Source organism: Mesoplodon bidens (assembly GCF_964165515.1).
Source record: "Mesoplodon bidens genome assembly, chromosome: 13".
Classification (NCBI taxonomy): domain Eukaryota; kingdom Metazoa; phylum Chordata; class Mammalia; order Artiodactyla; family Ziphiidae; genus Mesoplodon; species Mesoplodon bidens.
This window is the reverse complement of record NC_138169.1, coordinates 52,647,524-52,673,967: the sequence shown is the minus strand read 5'-3', so window position 1 is coordinate 52,673,967 and position 26,444 is coordinate 52,647,524. Positions and strand designations below refer to the sequence as shown.

The window sequence follows — 26,444 nt, the reverse complement described above, 5'->3', positions numbered from 1 at the left end:
GAGCGCGCGCGCGAGAGAGCTCTTGTCTACCGATTTATCCACATAACATATATTTATGTAGCATTTTTTCTCTCGACACTGATCAATGCGCACTCGGATTGCTGGGCGGACTTCCTCCAAGCCGAGCCGGCTTTTTCAAGTCTAAATAAAGGGAACCAGATGGGAGAAAAAAAGCGCCCATTCCACCTTCGCCGCCGCCCCGCCCGCCATCCCTGCCTTTGCTTCGCCCGCCTGGCGCTCTAATAGAGCGCAGCTCGGGGGATAACGCCCCCCTACATACCCACACGAAAAATGAAAATCAATGTTTTTAAAAACAAAAACAAAGACAAAAGTTGCACCTGCTGCTATTACAAAAAGAACCCCCGAAAGGCAAAGAGGAAGGCAGCAGCCCCGTTCCTAACTGGCACCCGCTCCCCGCGGCCGCCGGGCCCGGAATCTCAGCGCCTCCCGAAGAGCCATGCGCCTGGCGCTATTTATAGCCGGGGGCCGTCTCGGACTGTACCACCGCTGCTCGCCGGGGCCGCCGACAGGGGAGGCGCGGCGGGGCCGGCGCCGCCCCACGCCACCCTGCTCCCGGCCGCCGCCCGCCGCCGCGCTGAGCCCCCCCGCCTAAATCTCGCCCTCCCGGCCCCGCGCCCCCCTCTTCCGCGCGCGCACACTCGCCGCCCCCACCCCTGGTCTGACTGGGAACTTGAACCGGTCCAGCCTGTTTAAACGCAAAGGACAGAGATCCTGTCTGTTCAATGTAAAAAAAAAAAAAAAAAAAAAATCTGATCAGACCGAAAGAGAGAGAGAGAGAGAGAGAGAGGGAGAGAGGGAGAGAGAGAGAAGAGAGGGAGGGAGAGAGAGGGGGGGAGAGGAGAGAGAGCGCGAGCGCGAGCGAGCGAGAGAAGAGAGGAGAAAGAGAGAGAGCAGAGAGCGAGAGGAGAGCGAGGTGTAGAGAAACCGAGGGGGAGAGAACCCGAGTGTGTGTATGCGTGTGCGTGTGTGAGCGCGAGCGAGCTTGCGAGGGAGAGGAGCGAGAGAGTGCGAGCAAGAAAGAATAAAAGGAAAGAAGATTTTCTCTATGTATATAAAGATGGCCACGTTAGCAAACGGACAGGCTGACAACGCGAGCCTCAGTACCAACGGGCTCGGCAGCAGCCCGGGCAGCGCCGGGCATATGAACGGATTAAGCCACAGCCCGGGGAACCCGTCGACCATTCCCATGAAGGACCACGATGCCATCAAGCTGTTCATTGGGCAGATCCCCCGCAACCTGGATGAGAAGGACCTCAAGCCCCTCTTCGAGGAGTTCGGCAAGATCTACGAGCTTACGGTTCTGAAGGACAGGTTCACAGGCATGCACAAAGGTGAGTGCACCTTTCGCTCCCAACTTTGCCGGGGAGAAAGAGCGGGCGGGCGGGCCGATCGGCCAGCGACGAACGAGCGAGCGGGAGACGGCGCGAGAGGGAGCCTCGGGCGGACGCCGAGGAGGGAGGCGCTCCGGCAGCAGAGACCGGGACTGGGGTGCGTGGGGAGCTGTTCGCCGGGGCAAGGATGGGTTTTGGGCAAAAAGCTGAAAGACGCGGTTTCGTGGGGAGAGAAGCGGGAGCAGAAGAAGAAGAGAAAGAGAGAGAGAGGATCGAGGGGAAACGGGGCTTGGATTTTTGGGTACAGCGACTTGAAAGATTGGGATGGGGACGTCTGCACCGGCCGAGCCCGGGACGCTGAGCAGACTGGCGGGCTCTCAGCCGGCCGGGGACCAAGGGTGCTGTCCATCGCCGTGGTGCTGAAATACTGAGCGGAGATGGTTTTCTCCTTCTCCGCTCCGGGCCAGAGTAGCAGGAGCGCAGCCGTCTAAAAAGAAGAGAGGTGACATATTCAAAGATATATTTTTATTTCGCTATCAATTTAACAGTAAACTCTCCGTGTCGAGCTGTATGCCTGAATAATCCGGTTGTGGTGCGAGTGGCGGAGGAGGGGTTGGGGGGGTTAGTTGTTTGAAGGAAAGGGGGACAAAACCTAAGGTAAGAATTAGCAAAGAACCAGCCATCCCCTGGGTGGAGTGGGGGGGTCAGGGAAGCCTGGATGATCCCCTCCTCCAGAAAGCAGGGCTTCGAGAAAAAAAATCTGTGTGTGAAAGATAATGCATTTTGGAGGGTGTATCCTAAATTATCCCAAACTCACCATGCAGAGAGGTTTATAGTACATCGTTTCTTTCCCTTGAAGCAATCATTACTAGTGAGTGCTTGGAGGAGGGGGAAACAGAATGATCAAAGAATTAAAACCCAGCAACTTTTTAGGAAAGTGGTCATGGGAATTGTCTGCAGCCTGCCTGTTTTCTCCTTGTTTTATTATCTTTAAGGCAGAGCCCCAAACGTGTTCAGTTGTAGAACGTGTGTGGGTGGCTGGTGGGTGACGAAATTAGCCCAGTGCTTGCTCCCTAACAGTAATGTATAGGATGTGCAGCGGGAATTAATCGGGGCTGGAGCTGTGTAGGCAAGTTAAATGCTTTCTGAGAGAGATTGATCGTCAGGCAGAGAAGGAGCACTGGGCTAAGGAAGTTGTAAGGGATGTGTATGGATGTTCCTTTTTTAATAAACAGTAGTGTGGAAAGCTGCTGAAGATGCTGTGTTAGAGCTGGTGGTTTTAAAGATGAAAACACACACACACACATGCACACCTACCCACACACAGAGGGCAGCCTCATCCTTGGCCACAAATGGGCTATGAACAGAGCTGATCCTCCGGCACATTAGGTGCAGAGCGCGGAGCTGTCTGGTTCTCTAAGCAGCAGTGGTTTTCACTATCACAGCCTCCCTCCTTCAGCCCTCCCTTCATCCGAATACCAAGCAGAGCTCCAAACTCTTCATAGTTGGAGTCCCAGAGAGCAGTTTTTATTGGCTTTAGCATCTTCCAGCTTGCCTGCTGAGGAGTAAATCTTAAAGTTAATGGCATGTTGAGTTGCACAAAAACATAGCAGAATGGAAATATACTGGGTTTGCTGGGGTGGGGTGAGGGTGGGAGCTGTAATGGAGAGAGAAACCAACCTTTATTCAACATGGAGAAAATGTCTGTTCAGAAGAGAAACTGGAAAGGTGGAATGGGGAGGCAGCCTTCGAAATAATATCAGTTTCCCCCCTTTTCACCCTCTTTCTCAAGTCAACCATATCTCTGTAGTTTTTCCCTTTCCAATCAAGCTCCCTAGAAGCTAATCAAGGTTTGTATTAAACCTTTGTCATTTTTATATGTCCCCAGATTTTAAGATAGCAATGATGAAAATTAAGAAGCAGAGGTAGGGAAATACTTTGCCCATCTTAATGGTAGGTTCTTGTGGGGATTTGAGATTTTAAAGTTTAAAAAAATCAGTATCCACTAGAGGCAAAAAGACAGTTGTGAAGAACTGAGCTTCCTATGAGATCTGGGTTGGAGCACGTTATTTGCTTCTTTATTCCAATGAAGATGATCTTAAACAATATTCCTTGGTTTCTTCTCACGATCCCTTGCTAGGATCATCACTCTGTTTCTGATGTTTTTGGGGCTCCCTTTTACTATAGCAAAGATGTAGAATTATCATCATTTGCATCAGCGAGGTAGAGAAGGTTAAGATATAGTTGCATCATATGTGTCATATCATATATATATACATACACATATCTGACCAGGATTCCTATGACAAGCAAAACTTCATTTTCTAAATAATTCCTCCTCTAAACTGGCTCAGTCAGGGGCAGGCAGGCCCGTTGGCTCTGGAAGGCTGGGTGCTTCATTGTCGAAGCTCACCCTTCAGAGCCTGAGCATATATTTTTTTCCTATGAAACTTCCTGCCTCTCCATCCCTCAGATTTTTATAGGCAAGGTTGGCCCACAATGTCCCTAACAGTGCTTGGAAGCTCTGAGAGAGCTGAATAAATGAGACAGTGTCCGAGGCCTGGTTTATTCATTCCTAGAAGAGTTTGAACTCCTCCTTCAGTGATACAGCCTGATTTATTAGCTAATCCTGATAAAATAAGCTTCCGGCCACCTTAAAAAATTACTTGCTTGCCATTGGTGATTAATTACTGTTAAGTCAAAAGCATGATGAGGCTTGAAGAATGAGGGTTGCATTTGGCTTCTAGATTTCCCCCAAGTCTAAATTATAACATGAGGCTAGGGATAGAAACGTGCCTTTGTTAAGCCTGGTTTCAGGGTATATTTGTGGCTTTTTCTTTCCCCTTCTTGAATTTCTAACTTCTAATGAATCATACTGGAATAAAATTGAGAGACATGACAGGATACTGGCCTTCAGTGTGGATGGAATATGTATGCTATTGGTTAAAAGAAGAAGAAGAAAAAAATAAGTAAAAATTAAATTAAGTACATGAGATTTCAGGTGGGTATCCATTTGTTGGCCACCTGCCATTTCTGGTAACTAAAGAAGGAAACAGTTCTAAGGGTTAATGGAATACCTGCCATGCGTAGAGTGAACCTTAAAAGGCAATTACTCCAGTCAAATTGGGAGTCTGGAGGAGGGAGTAGGTGTGTGTTGTGGAGAAAACCCAGCCGTATCCGAGAAAGGCTGTTGGGCTGGGGAGGCAGCAAATAGCAGTTGTGGACTGGGGTGATTACCGTAAAGGTAAATTCACCCCCTGGAGAACAGAAGGCAAATGGACAGGGGGAGATCTGGGTGCTAGGCAGAGAGAGAAAGAAAGGAAAAAGCCCAGAACAATTTGAAGAAACAACACCTAAGGAAGAAAACCCAGTTTACTGCAAACTCTCCCGGCGAACTCAGAGTCTCCTTTTCTCCCCCATTAGAAGCACTTCGAGAAAGATTGTTTTTCCAGGCTCCAAAGAGAAAGACATTGTGCTATTGATTAAAGAAGAGAGAGGCAAACTCCCAGGGTATCAGCGGAAGTGAACTGAGGACGAATTTTGCCCCTTCTTATAGAATTTTTCTCCCTTGGAGAAGGAAACAGGTCATCCACTCGTCTAATTCTTCCCTTCTATCACTTTTTATTTATTTGTATTTTATTCCTTGTATTTCCTGGAAAACAAAGGCAGTGACTGAAAATACGTACACACACACACAGAGTCACAACTGCTAACACACACACACATACGCAGTTAGTGGATCACACATGAACAAGCCACAATCCATTCATAACTTTGGTCTTATCTAGCAGGATAGGAGGCAGCAAAGACTGAGTTACTGGGAGACATAAAGACTAGTGCTCTCTGGATAGCCATATTATAATGCATTATCTTTGAAGTCATTTAAGTCCAATTTAAGTGGTATTTAGTATAATATTTATGAATTCATGTGATCTAGGCATAAGGCTGTCCCCAAAGGTTTAAACAGCCTTTACTACTGATATGTGCTTGTTCCCGGAGCCTGCGATGCATTTTAATCTAAACAGCCAAGTCCTCATCACAGTCCCTCTTGTTAACCAGTCAGAACAGATCTGTGGCCTGGATAACCACTCTGCATTGAGATTTTCCCCTGCTGCATGGAGGAAAATCTACTCTAGTGGCAGCCCGGGGGCTCCCAACCCAGGAGCCACAGCTTCAGGGACGTCGGGCCCTCATACTGTCATACTACATCCAGAGGGAGGATGAGGACAGAGTAATGGAACCTTGTGTGCATTGAGCTCTGGAGAGTATATCTTTTAGAAATATACTCATCGTCAGCTGCACAACCTCTCATTTCAACGGTATCTGAGTAGTAAATTCCTCAAGCCCCTTGATTTGGGGTACAGCTGGGAGGAGGGGAAAGGGCAAGGGTTATGATTATGTTTGGGTGATTTGTGACCATCTTCATAAAATTATGTCCAGTATTTTTGTGTAAAAGGTAACAATTCTCAAAACATCGAGTTTCTGCCACTTGACTTTAGCTGAAAGAGCTCATTGGGGTTTTTTGTTGTTGTTGTTTTGTCTTTTTTTTTTTCCTGAGATAGGTGAATTAAAGCTAGTGAGGTTCTATCTGATTTCTGTTTTCAAATGAGTCTAAGAGACAGGGAAGCCGAAATATCAGCATGGGCATCAGCTCAAGTAAGATGAACTTTTAAAAACTACTTGGAAAAATAAAAATTCAGTTCTGTCCAGGGAAAAACACTAGCAGAATGGCTGGACACACACCTATAGCTTTTAAAAGAAAGATTTGCCTTGTGAGACAGAGATGTGGAAAATGAGATAGCTGTAATAAGAAGAAAAACATTTAAAAATAAGTTTCACTAAAGAAAATTAACAATAGTAATTGTTGCAAAGTGAAAATAAATCTAAACAACTGCCCCCATTTAAAAAAAAAAAAAAAAACACCTCCAAATTCCAGATGTTGATAAGTATTCTATTTAGTAGCAAAGAAAAAAAACTATTGGGAATTGATTCGTTTATTTAAGACGCTCGTGGTTATTTGCTGGTTGTGCATGATTTCATTTATCTTTTAAACAAACTTCCCGAGAATCGACACACACATACACACACACACACACACCCCCCACAGAGATAAATTAATATGCACATGTGCACGTATATGCATCCATGTGCAAGCATGACTAAGCGCATCCCACACATATGGGAACCAGGGCTGGCCTAGATTTTACTGCAATCCAACAGGGAGATGTTAACACTCTTTCTCCCCCACCCTGCCCCACTCAGCTTTAATGGGGAATTCTAGATTGGGTTGAAAGAACCCCCTTGGCATACGTTCACTCTCTCCACCTGCTCCAGTTGGCTGATGTTTGTGACTTCTCAAACAAAAAACAAAATAAAACAAAAAGAAAAGCTTTTCTTGAATGAAGTCATAGCTTAAAAACAACCCAAAGGAAAACAATTACAAACATGTATGCCATAGATATGCAAACGTCCCCTCAGTTCATGCATATTGTAAAGTTTTCAGAGTGCTTTCAAAGAGCTGATTGCTGGGGGGCTTTCCTGATACCCAGTGATCTCACCACTCTCCGGTGACTCGAGCAAAGGCCATTATCGCTGTCATTATTATTATTATCATCATCATCCTCATTATTATAATTTATAGACGAGGATGGGAGAGGAGCTTCTGAGTGATGCCTGAGGAGATATCCAAAACACCCACTCTTTGGTTGAGAAAAGAGCTGGTCTCACTTGCCTCTGATGGATTTAGGAAAAACACTGCACAGCTCACACCTTCCAAGTCACCAGAGGGTGGTCAGTTTCCAAACTGACCCAGGAGGGATCTCAGTATAGAAGATTTGGAATGAGTACTCTGTAGAGGAGAGGAAGATGCAATAGAGAATGAGCCCCAACATCGTAGGCAGAAAAAAGGAAAACCGAAAGTTAGAAGGCCAAAATGCCAGCCGGAAGCTGGGATCACTGGTTGACAGTGGCTGAAACTGCAGCAGCTTCTGAACTTGGAAGGGAAATCCCATGTGACATGCTGAGAGAAGAGCTCGGGGGTGTGAAATCTGTGTGTGTCTCTGGGTACTGGAGGGTTGGGGGAGGGAAGATGCTGCAGCCTACGTGGGTGTTGGTGTGAGTGCATGCGTGTGTGTGTGTGTGTGTGTGTGTGTGCAGGGAAGACATGACAAATTCAAGTGTCGTGGAGATGATGTTAGGGGTAGTTTCATCTTGCAAGGCTATATGTGTGATCAGGGAGGTGGTTGATAGAGAAAAGAGGAGAATGACGCTGTCCTTGTGATTATGTACATGCTCCACCTCGGAACTCGTGGCTTGGATTTGTCAATGATCTAAGTTCCAGTGTGGAGGCGTGCTCTTGTTCATCTGCCTGATAGCCCCACTCAGGAGTCCAGGCTGAGGAGAGGGTTCATCGCCCCCCACGCATCACTCTTCAGAGGCTTGCCCACTTCTGCTCACCTACTGACTCATTTTAGAAATGACCTTCCATCTGAGATCTGAGTGGCCAGCCACAGAGCCCAACTCTCTGCAGAGATCATTCCCTCCACTCTCTGCATTCCCTACCCTACCTGCTGCCACTTGGCATTCCTGTCCAACTTTTCTTTTGTAGTGCTTACACACACACACACACACACACACACACACACACACACAGGGGAGTTGACCAAGTCAGTCCAGCTAGGCCCTGGCAAGCAAAGGGCTGCATTAGCCTGAAGGCACACAGGGGTGGCAGGGACCTGGTGGCCCGCCTTTTGGGCTCTCTACAAGGAAATCACTTCCTTTACTTTCACCTTTTCTGCAGCCCCTCAAATACACATATTCTCCAAGAATCACAGAAGGCATCTAATTCTGCCCAAATAGCCTAGGGAAGGGGCACAGAGCCCCCAGCTTAGTTGGAGCCCTTTTATCATGTGCTTCCACCTCCCTTTTTTCTTTTTTCTCCTTGCTATTTAAGATGCCCTCGAAAACCCACAGTGGGTCTGAAGAGAAAGATACATGTTCCACTTGGCAACGTGAGGGTACGGTTAAAGATGCCAGGGCAAGAGGACAACGATGGGGTAGAAACGGTGGCAGAGGAATTCCCAGAGTTGATGTGCTTGCCCTAAGGGCTTCCTCCATCTCCACTCATCCAGTTTCCAGTGGTCCCTGGATGGGTATAAAGCCGAAGCCACAGCTCTGCCCCACAGAAACCAACAAAGCAGCCAGGTGGGCAGCCCCAGGGTGATTGCCCTCCTTTCTGTGTCCCTCCGGGAGCAGAAGGGGATGTGCTCAGGACCAGGGAGTCACAGGGCTGCTTCCCTTCCACTCACTCCACCTTTGGTTTCCCTTATCCTCCCTTGTATATCTCCGCTCCAGCATAAGCTGACTGACACTCAAACCAAGCAATTCCCAGCAGCTCAGCTCAGGAACAAATCCTACGTGGCCCTCTGCAAGATGTAAATAAATGGGTGCCCTCGTGGAGACAGACATAGTTCCGGTTCCGTGAGGGTGGAACAGCCAAAAATATTGATCAAAGCTCAGGAAAAAAAAAATTGATAATGAGCTGGCCTCCAACAAGAGTTTAATTGACGGAGACTTCTGAAGGCCAGCTCTGGACAGCGCATAAACTGACCACGATGTTATTTTATTGCAATACACTCTGCTTTAATTAATTAATCACCTTTGTTAAGAGCTGCTCCAGATCAAAGGTTTCTGGATACTTAGCAGATCTTACTGACAAAGCCCCCATGCATTAGGCTATCCTACTGCTCACGGTGAGGCAAGCAACCTTCCTTCCCATTTTCTTTCCTCTTAGCTGTGGCTTCTTCCTCTTTGTTAAAGATGAATGTATCTTACCGCACAGCCGCTCTGTCCTAGGATGGGGATGGTGAGGGGTGTTGCCCACTGAGGGCATGGGGCTTCCTCTCAGCAGCTGTTTCTAAAATTACACAACTAAGACTCGGTTCACCTTCATATCTATCTGGCTGAAATGGGGAGTGTCAATAGAATAAAAACAGAGCTCATGGAAATGCAAGAGACGTGTGTATGTGTGTGTGTGTGAGTGTGTGTGTAGGCACGTGCACAAGCGAGTATGTGCACATCCACATAAATATTATGGGATCGATACATGTCACATCCGCTGCCCACACCTCTTAACTCCTCCCTCCTGTCTCTGGAGCACCTGTGCTACTGTTGTATTTCACTCTGAGAAATGCTCGGAGCTGAAGCGTGCATAGATGATGCTATATTGAACCAAGCCATTGTTTGGATTCGGTTACGGAGTCCGGGTACGCGTTGAAGGATGGTCCTCGCCTGGCGTAGGTGGTGCCTAAAGAATCTACTTCTCAAGATATGACAGGAACCTCATTCTCCAGAGTCCCCCAAACCTCCAAACTGACAGGTGACTTACTTGAAAGCAACCCTTGGAGTCATTCTAGGCAGATTTGAATGCCATACGTGGCTGTTTGTTCATTATTCTAATTTAATGATGCAGTCACACCTAATTAATCCATGTCTGGTTTATTCATACGCTAAGTCTGAGGATCCAAAAGATCTCTCTAGCTAGCTGGCTTCCCTTTACAGGGGCGAGTGAGGGGGCTCCCCCGGCAAGTGAGCGTGTCCGGGTCCAAACCGGAACGGATCACCGTAGACAGATTTGATGAAGGCACTGTCCACCCACGTAGGAATGACAGCAATTCCAGAGATGACACAGCAATCAGAGACTAGCGATGAGATCTGTGTGCCTGTGTGCACACACGTGAGCACACAGTGCGTGCATTCTACCAAATACGCAACGGGCCACACCCCCAGCGTGTACAAAACAACAAGGCCTTATGGAGTGTCAAGCATTCCTATGATTGGGAGTTTCCGTGCAGAAGGTTGTGAGACTGAGCTGAGTCAAACTCCCCTCTCTGGAGAAAGCCGAATGCGTGGCTGCCACTGCACAGATAAAGAGGAGACTGAGGCTGGGAGCAGCAAAGTCCAGTCTGCAGCGTGGCCCTCAGCGGACCTCCCCATAGCTGCTTCTGGCCATACTGCTCCCAGAGAGTGCCGCCTCTTGCCTGGTAGGTACATTGAGAGAACAAGGATCAACCTAATAATATCCTTATAAAGCCAAGCCTCCTGTGCTAGTCCTAGGAGACAAGAGGCATCCAAAGATCAAACACTACATCACAGTGTATTTGTAAGCACTCTCTGATACGGCTACCTGCCTATAATGCTCTAATTGACTATTTGATCAGCTCTAAAAGGCCCGGTGTTCAAGACAGACTCACACACATTCACACACTCACACACATATACACTCACCACACGAGCACACGCATGCAGTCTCTCTCTTGCACGTGGCACTGTACCCACACCAGTTCATCCAGCAAAGGTAGATTTGCACAGGAGATGCTTGAAGGTGAGTGAAATCACACACCTAAGATCATACATGCCCTTCCAGTAATGGGCTTATCAATAGCTCTTAAAGAAATGTGACAGCCAGCCCAGAGTGATTCAGTGGCATGGACAAAGGTCAGCATATAGATATCCATTATTAATAATATCAATATCTTGGTTGACCAATGTAACCAGAAACTGTATCATGTCGCTGCTGATGGGCAAGGCTAGGAGGACTCCTCTGCAATAGCAGGAAATTATGCCCATGTAAAATTAATCATATTGACTGGTTCTAAGAATATACGGAGAGGTGAAGATGTTGAGAGCTCTTGCCGTGGTGGGAAAGGGGGACCTTGTTCCCAGAGGCTCCCTGGTCTTGAACCCTTGGAAAGCGCCCAGGAAGGAGGTGTCTACCAGGGCAACCTTCAAATAGGCAAGAGGCCACACCCCCAGCGTGTACAAAACAGCAAGGCCTTATGGAGTGTCAAGCATTCCTATGATTGGGAGTTTCCGTGCAGAAGGTTGTGAGACTGAGCTGAGTCAAACTCCCCTCTCTGGTCTGAAGAAATCCGAATGCATGGCTGCCCCTGCACAGATAAAGAGACTGAGGCTGGGAGTAGCAAAGTCCAGTCTGCAGCGTGGCCGTCGGCGGACCTCCCCATAGCTGCTTCTGGCCATACTGCTCCCAGAGAGAGCTACCTCTTGCCTGGCAGGTACACCAAAAAGAACGCTTTCCCTCATCCGGCCTCCGCTTTCCAGCGGGGTGAGGTAGAGGAGAGGTGTTCTCTGAACAGGAAAAGAAAGAAATAGGATCCCCTAACCATTATCCACCCGACATATCCACATCTTTCTGTCAAATCAATACTTGGCTTGGCTTGGTCTCACCGGATGGGGCACAGAGAGCATCCTTGCACCCGCCGTGTGAAGAGGTCTATCTCTCAGGGGTGGTGTGAGCCTAAAGCAGCATCCCCAGTTACATGGCTGGGTATTGGCCTCGGGGGGGATGTCAGTGTGCACCCTTTGCAGCTTAAAGGTCCCGGGAAGAAAGGCACCCAATCTCATCAATCATGCGACTGGGTTCTTGAGACCAGCAGAGCCAGGCTCTTGTCTTGTCAGCCTTGCTGGTCAGCTTGGTATGGTCTGGACTGTAGAAGGTCATTGCTCACTCAGGCTCACCTCCAGGCACAGTGAGCAGGAAGGAAAGGGAAGGCCATGTGTCCTTGGCCTTGGAATTGTTGTCTGGCCTGCCCCTGGCCTCTCATGGCCTTGCACACTGGAGCCCAGCTCAGGCTGTTCCTGGTCCTCCTTGGCCACGCTGGGCAGCACCTGATCAGGGGTTCTGAGGGAGAAGTGGACAGCAGAGACTCCAGTGGCCGAGGGCTTGGCAGAGAGAGACAGAACAGAGCCGACAATTTGGATCATTTCTTTTCTCTGTTCCCAGAGCCTGTGCAGGCAGCTGGAAGGGAGACTGCCTTAGAGGTCAGGTCCCCCGGTGGGGTGATGATGGACGATAGGAAAGGAACTGCTAAGGTGCAGGGGAGGTGCCTTTGATGTAAAGGAAGGAGAGGAAATGGTCCCTGTGGCTGGGGTAGGAGCACTTGGAACCCAGCAGACAGGTCACCTGCCTCCCCATCCTGGCCTCAGGCACACTCAGAGTCCCGCCAGACACTTACCCCCAACCCTTGGGGCCAAGGGCTTCGGCCAGTCTCTGTTCCCTCCCCCATGCTAATGGCCCAGCCTTGTTAGCTGAGGCTACCTTGGACAGTTCCCAGATCTCTGGACTTGCCCACCACCCGGGCCCAGATGAGGCGTGGCCACAGAGGTGTGTGGGGAGGGCGTACCCTCCTTGTCCACAGAGCCACACCGCCGCCTCGACCCCAAAGGCCTGGGTCTAAGGAACTCTAGGAGAACAGCCCACAGCCCAGAGGCTAGGACCCTCCTGTAGACCCTTTCCCTACCTTAGGGAGGGATCCCCAAACTGTGCATGTGGAGGGGCTCCCCTCTCCTCCAGCGGTCGCCTGCCCTCTGACCGTGAGAGGGAGAACTTCCTACTCTCAAGCAGGGCCCCTGAAGCCGAGGCGCTGCTCCTGCCGCAGTCCTGGCTCGGTGTCCAAACCTCTCCCACACACCACTCCTTACCCCTACAGGACAAGGGGGGCCACTCTTCTTACGCATGGGAGCCCCGTGCAGGAGTAGGCTGCGTGGGACCCCGAGCCCAAAGCTGGGGCACCAGCAAAACAGTGCCAACGTGAAACAAGAGAGGAGGATCAGAAAATCCAGAAAGTATTGTAGTTCAGTATGCATGTGCGTTTGGTTTCATTTCAAAAATGAGTAATTCGTGTACGGTTTAGTATGGATTTTTTTCTTCATTCCCTATGTTGCGGCACCAGAATCTTTTCCATACTTAGGGGTCTGACACGGGTCCAACTCCAAACTGTTATATCCCTCAGCTTTTGCAAAGGACTCTCCAAATGCCCCCAGAAGACACACACGCACACTCAACCCTGTGCCTGACCACCCGGGCCTGGGCACAGGACTGATTAGTTAGTGATCACTTGGCACACCTGCCACCCAGGTCCAGCTGAGACCCCAGGGCACCAGCTCCGGGGCACCAAAGTTCGGTGGGCCATCGGAGTGAGAGGCACAGAGTGGGAGAGCCACCACTGGCTTATTTCCAGGCTTCATTTTCTCGTGCAATTTTTAAAACTCTTTTTCTTGAAAACTGAGACCTCCGCTTTGCTCTCATCTTGACAATTTCAATAAGTAAATTATTAGATTTATTTTAGAGTCAATTCTGTTGTTATTGTGTTGGGCAGTTTTGAAAATCCACTGGAATGAGAAGTAAAGGGTGAGGCCTGGGGCTGGAAGGGACGAGGCAGCCGAGCAGGTCCCCAGAGAGAGGAGAGGAATGCAGATAACTGGGCGGTGTCTCGGCGGGGAAAGCGCACCCGAAGGCGGCAGTGAGCAGCCACTCCACAGGCCAGGTCACAGTGGCAGGCAGCTGGACGGGAGGACAGGAGCACAGGCCCAGGCGGTGGCCGCAGAGCTGCAGCTGGGGGCGCCAGGTTCCTGCTCCCTTCTGTGCGAGGCGCCCCGTCTGCGACTCACACTCTCTCCAAAGCCTTGTTTTGTTCCTCCTGAGTTTCTCAAGTTTCTCAGCAGAACATTAACTCTGAATGTTCTGACTTATGTCAGCTGAGCCAGGCTGGTCCACAGCAGAGGCCACAGAGCCGGGAGGAGAGGGTTCCCCAAGGCTGGCAGAGGCAGGAGAATCCAGCTGGGGCAAGAGCAGGGGAGTCACCGACCCAGCTGCAGTCTGCATCTAGGGCATACCAGCCCCATGCGGAGAGCAGGGTGCCATTACTACCCCCATGGGGCAGGGCAGCCTTCTGCAAAGCAGAGAGCAAGTGCAGCATTCCAATCTGATGGGGGAGAAACTCAGGGAAGACCAGGGTGGGGTGGGGCGGAAACACGCCTCCCTCAAGGAGGCAGATGCATGTGCGACTCAGGTGCCCTGAGGGTCAAGTTCTCTCCTCGGAAGGCAGGAACCCACCCTCACCACCGAGAATAACTGGGTGTGCTAGGAAGCAGCAAACCCACAAATATAAGACTACCCAATGCGAATGTCCTGTGTGGGGAATGAAGGACCCCCCCCCCAAAGAGGAGTAATCAGATAGGGGTACCAGCTTCCGGCCCAAGGGGCTTGGCCCCAGGCTCCCAGGTAGAGAGGGTGGCCGAAGCCCGGCTGGGACATGGGAACAAGGCAGAGCAGAGCCCGGAGGCCAGCTTGCTGCCGGCCTGCTTGTTTTGTTTCGTTTTGTTCCATTATGTTTCGTTTTTGTCCCACTGCAGTAAAGTCTCGTTCTCAGGCTGGTGGATAAAGGAATTTCTCACTTTGAATAAATCTCGACCTACCACCGGCCCGGCTGAGAGAGAAGAGTTGGGGGCAGGCGTAGGTGGGTGGGTTGCAGATATGTCTGAGGAAGGAGGTGACACACATAGGACCTGCAAGGACGGGCCTCACCTTCTTTGGGGCTGCAGTGTCCTTCAGCTGTCCGAACGGCAGCCCACTTGGGCTGAGAAATTACTCGTGGAATATTTCAACCCGTGCCCATGTTCCCTGTCACCTAGTCAGGCATCCAGACTGTCCCCAAAGCTTACTCCGCTGAACATCCCGAGCAGTAAACTGGGTGTTTCTAGCGGTGGGAACCTGCCCCTGGCCCTCTGCTCTTCCTCTGTGCTGGCCCCCAGTTCAGGAGCGGCTGCAGGAAGCCGGGCAGTGGGTAAAGCCCGGGACAGCATTTCCTGGGGTGACACTGGTCTTGTGGCTGGAAGAATCTTGGCAGATCCCAGGAAGAACCACTCCCAGTGTGGACAGCACACCCGGGCAAGGGTGCCAGGCTCCCTGGGCAGCCTGTTTACTGCATGGGAGCAATTGGGGTGCTTCCTCCATCTCTGGGAGAGAAACCCAGCCCAGAGAAGCAGGAAGAGATGAGGTGACCCTTAGGGCCCGGAACACAGGAGTGTTTGTGGCTGACTCTTTAGGGGAAGGAAAACTCCCCTCGTTCAGGCCTTCCACAGAGCTTGACCCCGCGGCACCTTCCTGACCCCTGGGATTTCTCAGGGTGGGAGCAGAACTGGGCCCCGTCACGGAGCTGGAGTCCTCCAGTGCCCACCGCCCCCCCCGCCTACTCTACACTCCCCCGATGCCCCCAGGCCCCAAACCCCAAGCCCCAGGGCTCTCAGGGCACAATGGTCCCCAACCCAAATGACCTCCCTTTCCTATCCCTTCCAAGTCTTGCCCCTTGCTGATCTGACAAATCAAACTGGGCAGATGCATCCCTAGCGGCTAATGGACACTAATGAGTTACCGTCACTGGTGACATGTGCCTCGTACAGGGACCTTTTAGAGCCCAGGCCATAACCCAAAGAAACATCTCTCATGGTGGGATTTCTGGCACAAGCCAAACCAGAGGGAGAGGCCGTGAGGCTGAGAGGCCTCTGGCTGCTCCCTGGGCATGGGCCTGCCTGGCGTAAAGCTGTGTGGCCAGGACATGGACCACCCCCTCCCACGCCACAGGACCAGATGAAGCAGGCAGCGGAGGGGCTCACACCCTGCCTGTCTCCCAGCAGGGCCGGCGCACCCAGGAGGCTGCCAAGTCAGAGGTCTAATCAAATATTAAACACAGTCAGTAAACTTAAACCAGTGCCGTATCTGAAGTGCCGGGTCCCTTCCTGAGAGCAGCCCAGCTCCAGCTCAGGGACGTTGTCAGCTCAGCTTTGCCTGGGTGCAGGGCTGGGGGCTTCTGGGCCCATGCCCCATGGTGGGCAGTAAAAGGGGAGACACACAGGGACCATGGCAGGGACGGAGGCTCATGGTTTCTCTCCTCCATTCTGTTATTCATTTCCTCTGATTTTTATCTAATCTCTCCTGATTGTCCTGGTGAAACTTAATAGACAAAGTGAATTTTTATTACATCATCAATATAACCTCCAGCTAATCAGCAGACTCGGGGGCCACCGCAAACCCTATAGCTCCTCATCTGGCTTCATAAATAGTAGGAAAAATCACTGCCAAGCGTGACTCCTCCACCTCCTCACAAGAGGCTTTCTCCCCACTGCTCCCCTTTCCCAGACCTATTCTTGGGGTTTCTGCCTTCCCACGGATCCCCCCCCACCCAGTGGGCCACATTGCCGGTCGATGGAGATATCTTCCCCATTCGTATTTTTAGTTTTCTCCCTCCCAGCTTCAGCTGTTAAAATCACAAATCTGGGGCTCGTGTTTTGAATGCCAAAATAGCCTAATGTCGACTGATTTTGATTCTACTTTCCTCTGTGCTCGGAATATGATATGTCATAAGATATTACATAATCCGATAGATCACAGTATATACTCTAAATCACATTATATACCAAATTAAGTCATATATTTTACCGTACCTGAATAACCTATATACCAAAGGTGTTTTGGTCATTTAAAGTCAGATCTTGTATCTTGTAGACTGTATCATACATGTTACATTATATATTTCATTTATATTATAGTATGCCTTCCATTTACATAGCATTTTAATCTGTAAAGTGCTTTCTTGCCTATTACCTCTTTCATCCTTATTGCAACCAGGTACAGTTGATACCTTTTTTATAAAGAAAGATGGAAAAGGGATCATGAAGGAAAATTACAACCTGGTCAAATCCTGCCAGGATACAGCAGAACGGCTCAGGCTCAGAACAGATGCCGGCAAGCCAGGGAAGGGGCCTGGGCGAACCAGAGGGGCAGACGCCTGGCCGATGGCCAAGTAGGCAGATTCCTGGGGCCTGGCCTGGGCAGCCCCTGGCCAAAGGGCAGCGATGATTTAAGGAACGTATGATTGGTTTGTTTGTTTCCCCACCAACCTGCCCAAAGTTAAAGGGGATACTAAGTGTATCTTCTTGGGAGGCTGAGTCCGTTCATTAAATCAGGGTGTCTGTTCCCCTGCTCTCTGGGGCCACACCACTCTGCTCTGCAGTGGTTTGGATTTGGGGAAACCAGCAATCATCACTTAGAGTCAAATCCTATAAATAAGGTGGGTGACAAGGCTATGGAATCTGCCCTTGGGTGTCCACACCCCCGACTGTTTGAGGGGAGGGGGACTCAGCTCCTTGCAGGCAGATCAGAGCCAGCTCTGGGAGGCGCCGGCCACCCTTCACGAAGTCTCCCCTCTGATTCCTGTGCAAAAGTCTGCTTGTTCACATCTGTCCAGCAGATGAGCTGCATATGCATCAGAGGGTCTCGGGAAAGCTCCTTCTCTTTGGACCTGACAGTGCAAGGGGGGCCTGGATCCTCAGAGGGGCCCCCGGGAGCAGGCAGTGTTTGGCGCTCTGGACACTGCCTGCTTGCAGAGGTGGCTGGTGCACCAGGGCTGGAGCTGGACGCCTGGTCCTCGCCCTGCCCAGCCCTCTGGCTCAGAGTCTCAGCTTTCTCCTCTCTCGAATCACTGCAGTGACCCCTGCTCACCCCACCTCTTAGGGTCATTGTGAGGATGGAATGAGCTAAAAGGAGGGAAAACGAGGTGTAAAAGTTAAAAATCTCCAGGGGCATTGTCATGTATTAAGTGCCAGCACCCCCATCACCTGCTCACTCAGAAATAGGATGCTGGGGCTGACATCAGGATGGACAGGAGGGAATATTGACAAAGCACCTACTACATGGCGTACACGTAGGACTCTTGCTTATTTTATCTCATCAAATCCTCGTGACAAAACTGCGACAGAGATGTCACCGTGCCCCTTTGAATGCCACAGGAACAGAAGCTTGAAGAGCAGGAACTCGACGGAGCTTACGCGCTATGGAGACACAGAGCCAGAATTTGCAGCCATATTTGTCATATTCTCAACCCCCCCACATTTCCATGACTGCAGCTCCCTTTATGGAAGTAAATAAAAAGATCACCTCTTCCATCGCCATCATTTTACAGATGGGGATACTGAAGCCCTGTGACATTAAAAGCTAACGTTTTCTTAAATCATCCCACACCACATTTTACAGAGGTTCTGAAAACACACACATACACACACACACACAAGTACATATACACATTACAGACACACAGAGATAACTCACATAAACACACCCTCTTACAGATACACACATACACAGACACACACACATGTATAGACACACGAAGAAATATATACTCAGAGACACACATAGGAACACACACATAAGGACACTTAGATACCCACGTACACAAGCACACATACCCAAAAATATAGATATAGCACACACACATAAACACGTTTCACACACACATGTATAGAAACATACCGAGTCACACATAGACACACACAGACATGCACACATAGAGGTACACACACAGACATAGATGCATATACTCACACAGAAGCACACACTCACACACCAGACCTCAACAAGGCTTAAGAAACCTAAGGCCACAAGCACAATTTAGCCCCATAACTCTTTAGCAGGAGAAGCAAAACCAGCTGGTTTAGAGAAAGGGATGACAAGGGCCCAGCTTGGAGGCAGGGAGGGAGCCCAGTGGCCCCCTCAGCTCACCTTTCAGCCTTAGGCCAGGGGCCAAAAGTCATCTCGCCAGCGCCTGTGTGGCGCGGGAGCCCCGTAAAGGTCAAGGCCAAATCCTCATTAGAAGTCAACAAATCTACGGAAGGCATTTGCTGAGAATGCTCCCTCTGCAATTTTTCTTCCGCATCCACCCCCAGGATCCTGGCCAAGTTTCTGCTCAACTGACCAAGACCAAAGGAAGGTCCTAGAGAAATTTGGGGCAGGCCTTCCAAGGACCCCCCCAGCCCTGTACATCTGCCCTGGGCAGGTCTAGTACAGGTAAAGCCAGGTCTGTGACCAGAAGAGGCACCTCCAGGAAAGAGTGACTGGAAGGGATAAGACGACAGGTGTAGGTTTGCAGCTCATCCGTCCTGGAGGCCAGCACTCGGGCTGCCTCCTCTGTGGCTCCTAGCGATGAGGGGGGATGCCTTCCCACATCGAACCTCTGCTGTCCACCCAGGCCTGCTCCTGGCCTGCAGGGCTCCTGTCGGTCTATGGGACCACACTTTTCCCAGGCTTGGCAGACAAAGTGGCCCTGTCCATCTGTATTAAGAAAATACACACACACACACACACACACACACACACACACACTACATGGAGCAAAGGGTTAGCAATGATGCAATGACAAGGAGCTCATCAGAGAATGGGAAACATATGGTTTTCTTTAGGATAAAATCCTGAGGGTTTGGGAATGAGTTCACTAAATGTTCACCTCCTGAAGGACGAACAAACCATTTGGAAACTGAGACTTTCCTGGGACGATGGGGTGGGCCTGCTCTGCCATGCACGGACCTGGGCCGGGTGTGTTGGATATGAGATGCTCTGGGCTGCCCTGGAAGGTGGTGTGTATGTGTTGCCCCGTCCCACGTGACCATACTGTGCTGATGGGCCGTGAGGGGTGAGGCTCCGTGGGCAGCCCTGGGGACCATGGAGACAGCTATGAACGGCCACGGCATGGCTAGCTGCTGGCACAGGGCGTGTCTGTTCGAGGCATGCTGTGTGGATGCGTGTCGTCTCGTTGTGTTTGGCATTACTGTGTCCTGTGAGTCTCCTGCATGCGTGTACACGTATGCTCATGTTGTATGGGTCATGGGTGCGTGTCAGGTACAGGAGAGCAGTGATTTCTGCCCTGGTTCTGGAAAGGGGTGTAAGGGTGCAGAGGGGGCTCTTGCTTGTTCCTGCACAGCTGCAAAGCTCCCTCATCCTGGGACCTGCTACCCAGGAGGGTCCCCCCTTTCTCTCAGCCCAGGGGGATCTCATGCCAGAAACGCCTCTGCCCCCATCCTGAAGCTCTGGGTCTGAGCAGAGCTCTGGGATCTGGAGCCCTTGCCTGTAGCCTCTGTGAGAACAGTGTGTGTGTGTGTGTGTGTGTGTGTGTGTGTGTATGCACGCACACCACCTCCATATAAGCACACTGCAATCTCAGCTGGGGAGGCCCAGGCAAGGAGCCGTGTGGACGTGTATGCTCAGAAGTGCTGAGGGGATGCCGGTGTATGGGGGACGTCGGGGCCCAGGTGGGCCAGTTTCTAAGTTACAGATTGTAAGTCTATGACTAGAGTTTCTACCGAGTGCACGTGAAAAAGGGCAGAAAAGTTGGGTCCAGCTCCCTGGGCGGGCACTCCTGCAGTTCCCCGCAAATGTGTGTGACGGGGGGTGTCTCGAGGAGCCTCTGGCCAGGGTGTGGGAGAGGGGTGGGAGAAGGTCTGGCGGAGGCAGGGTCCCACACACGTGTTGTATGGGCAGCCTGAGTGGGTGGGACGCTAAGGGAGACTGTCCTCCAGAGACCTCGCTGCTTTCGTGGATGCACGGCTGGACCATCTGTAGCATTTTTCTCACTTTCTGCCCACAGCTTCCCCTGGGAGATGAGGAAGAGGAGGTCGGGACTCCTCAACTTCCGGGTAGCCCTGCGCACCCAGCTCCTCTCGGAGACAACCGAAAGTGTGGGGCTGCGTGTGTGTGTGTGCGTGTGTGTGTGTGCACGCGTGACAGACAGAGACAGAGACAGAGAGGGAGCTTGCGGGGAGGGGCAGCGGCTATGGGAAGAGAGAGGGCCCCCTCCCCACTGCCTCCATCTGGGTGGGAGCAGATGGTACTCAAACTCAACCAGCCCAGAGGCAGGGCTTGGAAGCAGTGTGTCCTGAGGGAGGGACAGCGCAAAGGAGGCCAGGGTGGGGCTCCCGGGAAATGCTCCCGGGCTGAATGCATCTCTGCCCTCCCGGATCCGTCCTCTGTCCAGACACCCAGGGTCCCTGAGCCCTGTCTCGCGTCTAGCTGCAGGGGCCCTGTTCCTTTGCTTCATCTCTGGGCCACTTGAGGCTGATCCAGCTCCTGGGGTGCAGACATGAAGCGCAGGCTCTTCCTAAGTCTGACCCCGGCGTGAACTCACTTTGCTCCAAGGCCTGGCAGGAGAAAAGCCGTGCTACCTGCCTCCATGGGTTCTGAGGTCTTGGGCTCATCAGGAGGGAATCACCGTGCTGGACTCAAATCCAGGGTCGTCATCTGTGCTTTGCCTGAAACATCCTCAGCAGGTAGCCCCCAGGCACACAGAGCCCTTAGGTGAAATCTGCCTTGTTTTCCCGCAGCCCAGGACAGCCCCTGACCCTCCCCTGCCTTTCCTAGGTCCCTGTGTCCAAATACCCTGGAAATCTGATGAGAAATGAAGATCCTGGCCTCTGCCTCAGACCTTGGAATTCCCAAGGTCTGGGACTCTGCAGCTGGAGAACAGCTCAGCAATCTCCAATGCCTGGTCCCCAGAGCCGCCCGGTGGCAACCCCCAGCCCCATGGTCAGTACCCAGTCCAGATTGTTGCTCCCTCCTGATTCAAAGCCGGACACCCTCCCAGCATCTCCTAACTTCCGGCACCCTGCCTCATGGCCCCCAGGGGTGCAGCCTTCTTCCCCAGGGGAGTGACCTCCTGCACAGCCGGGACCGCAGGATCACACATAAATCCCCCTCCTCAGGCTGCCATCGTCACTGCCAGAAACACACGTCTTTCCCACCAGTAGGAAGGGGTCCTGACCTCACACTCTCACATTTTCCTCTCACACACTCACACACATGTGGGCGCACACACATTCACACACAGATACACTCATCCAGACATACAGATACGCACAGGTGCACTGGCAAACACAGAAACACTGACACACACATAGACACACATACACACATGGGTTACGCTATTCTGTTCCCAGCTCCATGGAGTCATGGCTGTGCTCAGCACCTCCCATGGCTTTCCAGGCCCCATTCAGAGGGAGGTGGCGTCTCCAGAGGTGGCCAGGGGCTGTGAGACAGACAGTCCTGAGGTCAAACCCCAGCTGTTCCACAGACAAGATGTGTGACCTTGGGCAAGTCACTTTACTTCATGGGCCAGCCTCAGTTTCCTCGTCTTGCAAATGGGAACATACAAACTGTCTAAATGGGTTTATTTCGAGTATGAAATGCAGTAATCTAGGCAAAGCAGTTGGCACAGTGCCTGGAACACGGTAAGCCTGAGATGAATTGTAGCTGTATAATAAGTGAAAAAGAAAAAGAACTGAGAGAATTCCCATCCCAGCGACTCACCTCTGGCCTCGCTGCTGTTGCCCTTCCTGGGAGATCAGTTCCAACTGCACCTCTGCTCAGCTGTGCCCACACAGTGCACCTCTTCCCTCTGCCTCCCCCAGACCAAAGCCTGTCCCTTTGCAGAGACTGCGCTGAGCATCTTCCAGGAAGCCTCCTACAGCAGCAGCTCGAACCTCCCACCCAGGGCCTCAGACCCACTGCGCCGACCTCCTGCCACTGTGTGTCCATCTGGGTCCATCCAGCCTCTCCTTCCCCAGTGAGCTCCCCACAGACACCCCTGCGGGCCTCGGCTGGACACACCTCAGGCACAGATCCATGGTGGCCACCTTCACTCACCCAGAGGGACAGTCACTCTGGCCCTGGCACAGGCCAGTTGCTTTTTTAATATTAATTTTATTATAATTGTTTTCCATTGTGAGCAGTACCATAGAAAAAATAATCGAGATGGGAAAAGAGAAGAGAAGGTACCCATAGTCCCACCTCTCAAAGATGCTCCTGTGAATGTCATGGTGATTTTACTTAGGTCTGGCTGGCAGGTCCACTCAGAAGCAACACAGACTGAGCTCACTTGCCTACAGTGCACCCCGTGTTGGGCTTCACCTTGTGTAAGAAGCGGAAGGAAGAGCCACAGCCACTCACACTCACCCCCGACCCCCTAGGAGGCTCACAGGCTCGAGAGGAAATAACACTGGGGAACATGATGCCCAAAGCACAAATGAAACACAACCTACCCCCACCCATCACCAGCAGATACCACTGTGTGCCCAGGTCATAGAGGGATGTGCAGCTCCTGTGGCCAGGGTTTGAAAGTGGGTAGAAGCCCTGGGTTCTTGTCCAGGGGCCCCTGGAGTAAGTCATTGGGCTTTTCTAGATTTCCACTTTCTCACTTGGGCATGGAGATAAAATCGGTCACCTCTAAGCATGTTTCCTGTTTCACAGTCTATCACCTACCAGGTGAAGTGCATGCTGGATTTAGAGCCCAGGGTTGCACAAGAATGAGGGACTCTTGGAGGCTGGGGACAAGTGTGCAAAGATTTGAGGAGTCGCTCAGAGACCACAATCAGGGGTCAGAGGTAACAGGAAATGATGAGTCCACGGAGGGATTGAAGAGCCTGTGGCTGAGACTTGGTCATGAGTTGAAATGGAAATGGGGTGTGATGGTTGGCCCTCACTAGCACCGGGTTCTCCCAAAGAACAAGGGGAGGCGGTGGTGGTGCCGTGGAGAGAGCACTAGATCTGGAGTCCAAAGACTTGAGTTTTAATGTTTGAGAGGTGGATGATGACCACAGGCATTTTATTCCCTGAGCTCTGAGCTCCCATCCTGTAAATTGAGAATAGCAACACAGATTCCGCGGTTATCATGGCAATTAAATGAGAATATATAGAAACATCTAGAACAGGCTTGGATAATTAATAAGCAGAATAATAAGAGAATAATAAGAGAAATAGTTAACATGCCTTTGTCATTTACCAAGTGCTCAGCACAAAACCAAGCATTCCTTTGTGTTCTGTCATTTCATACTCCCACTTCTCCTAGAAGGAAGGTTAAGTTTCCAACTTTATTTTGCAGACAAGGAAACAGAGGCACAGAGAGTTTAAGTAACTTCCCAGGTCACACAGTGAGGAAAAGGCAGAGCCAGAATGCCAAGCAGGGCCCCCAAGAGTCACGGGCTTGGTTAAGAGTGCTTGTCCTGGTTGTGGTCAAGTCCCACATCCGGGAATGAGAAAGTCTTCACGTGTAAACACCATGATGGAAGATCAGAAAAGCCAGCTCCTGAAGTTCAGTGGATACACAATAAGCACTCAATAGTGAGTGTTTATTTATTGCTTCTGTTTACAGCTCTGTTCCCAAAGTGAATTGTTTAAGTAAGGAGCATTTACCTTTATTACAGTCATTGGTAAATAAAATTATATTTGCATTTCCACAAATATGTATGAGTTTAATTAGTCTTGCAATTCGTACACAAGAGCCGGTCCAGGAAACACATTCATGAGCTCACACTTCTTACCCCAGGCAAAAAGCCTTCTCAAACACCATCAGGATTAAATCATTCATTCATTCACAAAGAATGATCAAACTTCCATTTCAGCCATGCTGGGGGTAGGATGCCAATTAGATATCCAGGTGGATACATTAAGAAGGCAGGTGAATTAGGATGCTGGAGCTGAGTGAAGGTCTGGGCTGGAGGTATAAATGTGAGAGGCATTCGTGTATCGTGGTACTTAAAGTGATTTACAATAGGACAGATTAAACAAGACTTCATACGTGTGATTCTTGTTCCTCCCCAGCGTGGTCTGAGCATCCGTGAGGTCATGGACTGTGTGATACACACCTAGTCAGGCATGCATGGAGCCCGAGATGGGGTCTTGGGAGCCCCCACCCCTCCCCAATGTCTCAGCAGGGGCTCACCAACACCAGATGCCCCTGGCCCTCACTTTAATGAAGGCAGCAAAGGAGACTGTTGCTCCTGCCTCAGTTCCCCCTCAGACCATCTCACAGAGCTTATCTTGAGTGTGTCCTTCCCAGGCTCCCACCTAAATCCCTCCCGCTGTAGTTTCATTCCCTCCAGCTTTTGCCATGGCCATGGCCACTGCCACTGCCACTGCCCTTTCTTGGAGTGTCTCTTTCCCAGGATGCCCAAGTTGCATTCCACCCAGGAGGGAGAGCAGGAACTCTCTAGGGTGAGTCAGCCGGATTCACAGCGAAGATGTAGGTCGCCCAGCTCCCTCCTCCCTGCTCTGCAGTGGCTGAGGCCTCCCTGCCCCGCCTGCCCCACCAACCGTGTCCTTGTGGCCTGTACACCCTTGCCCCTCCACCCCACCAGCCTGATCTCACTAGTGGCTGCTCTGAACCCCTGGAAGAGAAGCATCCTGCAGGGACTTCTGTGTGGCCCCCAGAGCCACCACCAAACACCTGAGACAGACTGCTGGCCCTATTTTCTCTCTTTTAAAGTTAAAAGCTAATAAAAGCAACACACAATGGAATAAGCTGCTGGTGTTTTACTTACAAATTAGAGCTGAAATCATTCCCTAGGCACCTGGGAGTCTCTGAGAGGCTGGACTGGGGTGAAGGAGCTTGCGTGTAGAAGGTCCTCCAGGGCCACAGACCGCCCTCCGCTGGCCTGCAGCTGCTCCCCCAGGCACCTCAGAGCCAAACCCTCCTTCCTTGTCACCTTCATACATACATCTGGGTCAGAGCTGTCAGGAGGGTGGTCTTCCAAAGCCCCCTATCAAAGAGTGGTGGGTAGCTGGATGGGAGGACAGGTGGCCGAGGAGACGACCCCGTGCATCACTGATCTGGCGACAATAGTAAACATGTACCCATTGCGAAGCGCTCTAACACGCCAGGCCACGCTACCCGCGTGGCCGCAGGAGAGCTCTTCATCCTCTTAACCACCCCATGACACACCAAGTGGGCAGCTGACAGCCATGTGTGGCTACTTCCATGCCCGTTTATTGAAATGTAATTAAAAATTCAGTTCCTCAGTCGCACTAGCCATGTTGCAAGTGTTCAGTAGCCACAGCTAGTGGTAATTTATTATGCTAGACAATGCAGACCTAGAACCTGCCTTGCAGGGCAGAAAATCCTATCAGACAATGCTGTTCTAAAATACTGCAGGCGGGTAAAGCAGTGAGAGTGTCGCACGTGCACGTGCCAACCTGAGCGTGTGTGGAAACGATGTAGGTGGGTGTGGGCTTCACTATACTGTATGTGTGTGTGTGTGTGTGTGTGTGTGTGTGTGTGTCCAAGAGGTGCCTAGCCCTTGTCTACCACCCCAGACCTGCCACCAGAAGCAGTGTTATGAACACGGGCTCTAGAATCAAACTGCCTAGATTCAAATGCTCGCTCTCCCCCTCTCAAGCTGTGTGACCTTCGGCAAGTGGCTTAACTTCTCTGTACCTCAGCCTTCTCTTTATAAAACAAAGATAATAATAGAGCCGTGGCAGAGGGTTGTTAAGAGCATTCCGTGAGATAATACGCACACAGCTCTCAGCATGACTCCCGGCACATTGTGAGCTATTAATAAATGTTAGCTGTTACTGCCGTTTCCAGGAGGCAGTGTGTTTGCTGTGCTGGGGCAGCCTTGGAGAAGAGTCACGTA

The 26,444-nt window shown here is 51.0% G+C and overlaps 1 protein-coding gene across 27 annotated transcripts in view; it reads left to right on the top strand.

Moving 5' to 3' along the window:
• Positions 1 to 1,066: 1,066 nt before the first annotated feature.
• Positions 1,067 to 26,444, top strand: part of CELF4 (CUGBP Elav-like family member 4) — a gene marked incomplete at both ends in the record, with an annotated part of 301,897 nt that continues 276,519 nt past the window's right edge. For all 27 annotated transcript variants that reach the window (XM_081252858.1, XM_081252856.1, XM_081252863.1 and 24 more), the window contains one exon: positions 1,067 to 1,352. In XM_081252858.1, the coding sequence (XP_081108984.1) occupies positions 1,067 to 1,352 (286 nt within the window). The remainder of the gene's footprint in view (positions 1,353 to 26,444) is intronic.